Below are 3,374 nucleotides of genomic sequence, written 5' to 3'. Positions count from 1 at the left end.
CTTATTTCTTAAATATAAAGATATAAATAAAATTTTAATTTATTAAATTTATTGATATTGATATGGTTCTCATTTAATTTTGTATCAACATACTTTTCAAATTATTCCTTATATATAAATAATATCTTAATTTATTAAATTTAATGTTATTGATATGGTTGTTATTTAATTTTGTATCCACACCTATAAATATTTGTGTTATATTTAACCCTATTTTCCAAGTATCATTGTTTTTGGTTTCTCATCAATGGCGGATATACTAAGCGCTCTCCCGGACGAAGTTGTATGTCACATTCTGTCCTTTCTCCAAACCAAAGACGCAGTTGCCACAAGCATTCTATCCAAAAGGTGGAACCATCTATGGCGTTCGGTTCTCGTTTTGAACTTCCCCGACACGATATTATATCACCAAGACGCCTATTTCCGCTTTACCGATATCATCTGCTCAGTCTTGGTATCCGTAACCCCCATCAAGGATTTCAAAATCTCTCTTATGTACAAATATAGTCAGGAAGATCTCACTCTTGACGTTCCCGGTTTTTACGATTGGATCGACTTTTTGGTAGAACGCGGTGTTGAGAAACTTGATCTCTATCTATGGCTAGGCATGCCGGGTGTGCCTGATATCCCTGATACCATTCTTACATGCAAAACCCTTGTTTCTCTTAAACTTCGCTTTTTCAGTATCAACTTTACCTTTCCTTCTCTTCAACTCCCCTCTCTCAAAACCCTTGACTTAGAGTTTATATTTTGCCAAATAGATGAAAACTTTATGTTGCTTTTAGCAGGATGTCCAATTCTTGACAAATTAACCATATCTAAAATATGGGGCTTCCATTCTCAAAGCACTAACAAATGGGAAAAGTTTAGCTTAACTAACTTGACCCAAGCAAGTATTGATTCCACTTATTTTCACTTTCCATTGGAACCACTTCATAATGTTCACTCTCTTTCAATTTCAACGGCTAAGGTTTGATTATATATAATCTTTGTTTTATTATTTTTGCTTTAGCGACTGTTACCATGACTTGTGACATTTTGCTTTCTTTCTATTCTAGATGGATTCCTATAATCATGTACTTCCTACCTTTCATAATTTGACCTCCCTGGATCTCAACTCCTTCAATTACCGTTGGCATTTTTTAATTCAACTTCTCAAACACTCTCCTAACCTTCAAACACTTAAGCTCAATGAGGTTTGTTCAGGTTCATATCTTAGTTATATTTTCTTAGCATACCTTTTATGTTTTATTCTGTTATTTGCATTATTAACAGGCAGCCTCAGATAACGACATATGGACCAAAGATGAGGAAACATGGACTAGACAAGATGACAAAGAAAATTGGGTGGACCCTGATTGTGTTCCGCAGTGCCTTTCATTACACCTTAAAACCTGCCATCTTTTGAGCTTCTTAGGTTTGCAAGGTGAGCTTTTGCTAGCAAAGTATATTTTGAAGAATTCAGCGGTTCTACAAACAATGAAAATCTGGAATGGTGGACAGCCTAAAATAAAAAGGCTATTACTATCATGCCCAAGGGCTTCATCGACGTGTAAACTAACCGTATATCATGTTTTATGTAAGTTGTAGTTACTCTATTTTTCCTGTCATTTCGCAAGCTTTTACAATGCAACTGTTAGATTAGCTGGGTTGAACTAGAACTTTGACATTTCATACTTTTAACAGTTTATCATGTTTATTTGATATTTCATACTTTTAACCGTATATCTTGCTTCAATATTTTATGTCCTTGAACACAGTGTATTAAGTTTCTCTTGTTCTATTTTACACATCTTTTTAGTTGAGCCTGTACATTAATAACTTCTATATCGAGTATGTGGTCATGTATTAAGTTTTACATTTAGTTCCAAGTTGTTATAGGATCACCTATCCAAGTCACCCTTGTCTTATCATGTTTTTCTTCCTTTTCTCAATTCTGTATCTAATAGATGACTTTCTAGTTATTCCCGCTATCCAACTATAGCCATTGTTGATTCACTGACCCCGGTCACGCAACTTTGTTTGGATACAGCAAAGGAAATTTGGGGGATAATGGGTTCAGTCGATTCATGTACAACATAAACCTTTTATTCCTTTAAATTCTCACCTAATACTTTTTCCAGAACTAACTGTGGGGGGAACCACATTGAGAATATATATATAATTGAAGCAGTTGGAAAAATTGACATGCAACAAATTTCACCTTAAAGCAACACTCTGGACACAAACAAACAACACATATTACGATAGAGGAAATGTCTTAGGCCCATCAGCAGTAACGCAAATTTTTTTATGCTGATAACTCGACTCACTTGCAATGGAAGATATGTTCTTTCGAAAATCCATTCACAATCTGATTATAGACTCGAACTCCTATTTTAGTCCATTTTTTTCAGGTAGATTTAGTTATTTCTCAACAAATGGTTGTAGGATATTCGAATAAGTTTTGAACACCAATGACATGCAAAAAAGAAAAGAATTTTCTTTAAATAAATTGCAAAATAATCAATAACGTACAAAAACACTTCTTTTGGTTACAATAATGACCTCCTATTGGTTACAATAATTTTCTAGTTCGTTTTGTATTTCAAGCCTTCTCTGTGGATCCAACGAAGCCGGAGTGTGCATGGCCATCTCCGGTAAAGATGTTGAGTTTTCCACAATGTATTTTACAAACAGTTGGCATACAAGAGAACCAGATGTGAAAAGAGAGTTTTAAGGGAGAAGAAATACAACTTCACTAATCACATGCCTACTTTCTCCCACTACTGCAGTATATAACCAATTCATTCTTTCACATAGTCCTTCCACCTGCTGTGAGTTGTGCGTGTCCTCATCCCCTTCCGTATTTCCGTCCTTTCCGTTTTGTGGTTAGCGAAATTCCTTGCCTGCATATTTTGTGGGCCCTCCACTTGTTTTGCTGACTCATAGGTTGCTTCTAGAACCTCTTTTTCTTTTTGCCTCATTACAATACCATCCCCATTAAAAGTAACCTTGTCCTCAAGGTTGAAGGAGGGAAACTTCTGTTGCACGTCATTGATTTCTTCCCATGAAGCTTCTGATACCTCTTGCTGATCCCATTGAATTAGGACTTGGTGAACTGTTTGGTTGCCTCTGATTATAGTTCTCGCTTGCAACACTTCCATAGGATTTATAATAGGGCCACTGTCCGACATGGTTAAAGGTAACGGCATGTATTGCTCTTGGAGAGTCCCCTTGAATGCTTTAAGCTGAGACACATGAAAAATTGGGTGTATTTTAGCATGTTCTGGCAGTTTAAGTTTGTAAGCTACAGCACCCACACGAGCTATGATCTCGAAGGGTCCAAAATAACGCATTCCTAACTTTTGATTCTTTCTCAAAGCCACAGATTG

General features: G+C 36.0%; 1 protein-coding gene across 1 annotated transcript; it reads left to right on the top strand.

The window, feature by feature from the left end:
- The first annotated feature begins 247 nt into the window (after positions 1-247).
- Positions 248-2,719, top strand: LOC131613552 (FBD-associated F-box protein At5g56370-like). Its single transcript, XM_058885211.1, has 4 exons — positions 248-970; positions 1,059-1,196; positions 1,276-1,445; positions 2,593-2,719. Exons 1-4 carry the CDS (start codon positions 248-250, stop codon positions 2,717-2,719), a joined length of 1,158 nt encoding a protein of 385 aa, XP_058741194.1.
- Positions 2,720-3,374: the final 655 nt, after the last annotated feature.

The sequence above is a fragment of the Vicia villosa genome, linkage group LG6 (genome assembly GCF_029867415.1).
Source record: "Vicia villosa cultivar HV-30 ecotype Madison, WI linkage group LG6, Vvil1.0, whole genome shotgun sequence".
NCBI lineage: Eukaryota > Viridiplantae > Streptophyta > Magnoliopsida > Fabales > Fabaceae > Vicia > Vicia villosa.
Note: the sequence above shows the minus strand (reverse complement) of the source record. Positions and strands in the feature narration are given on the sequence as shown.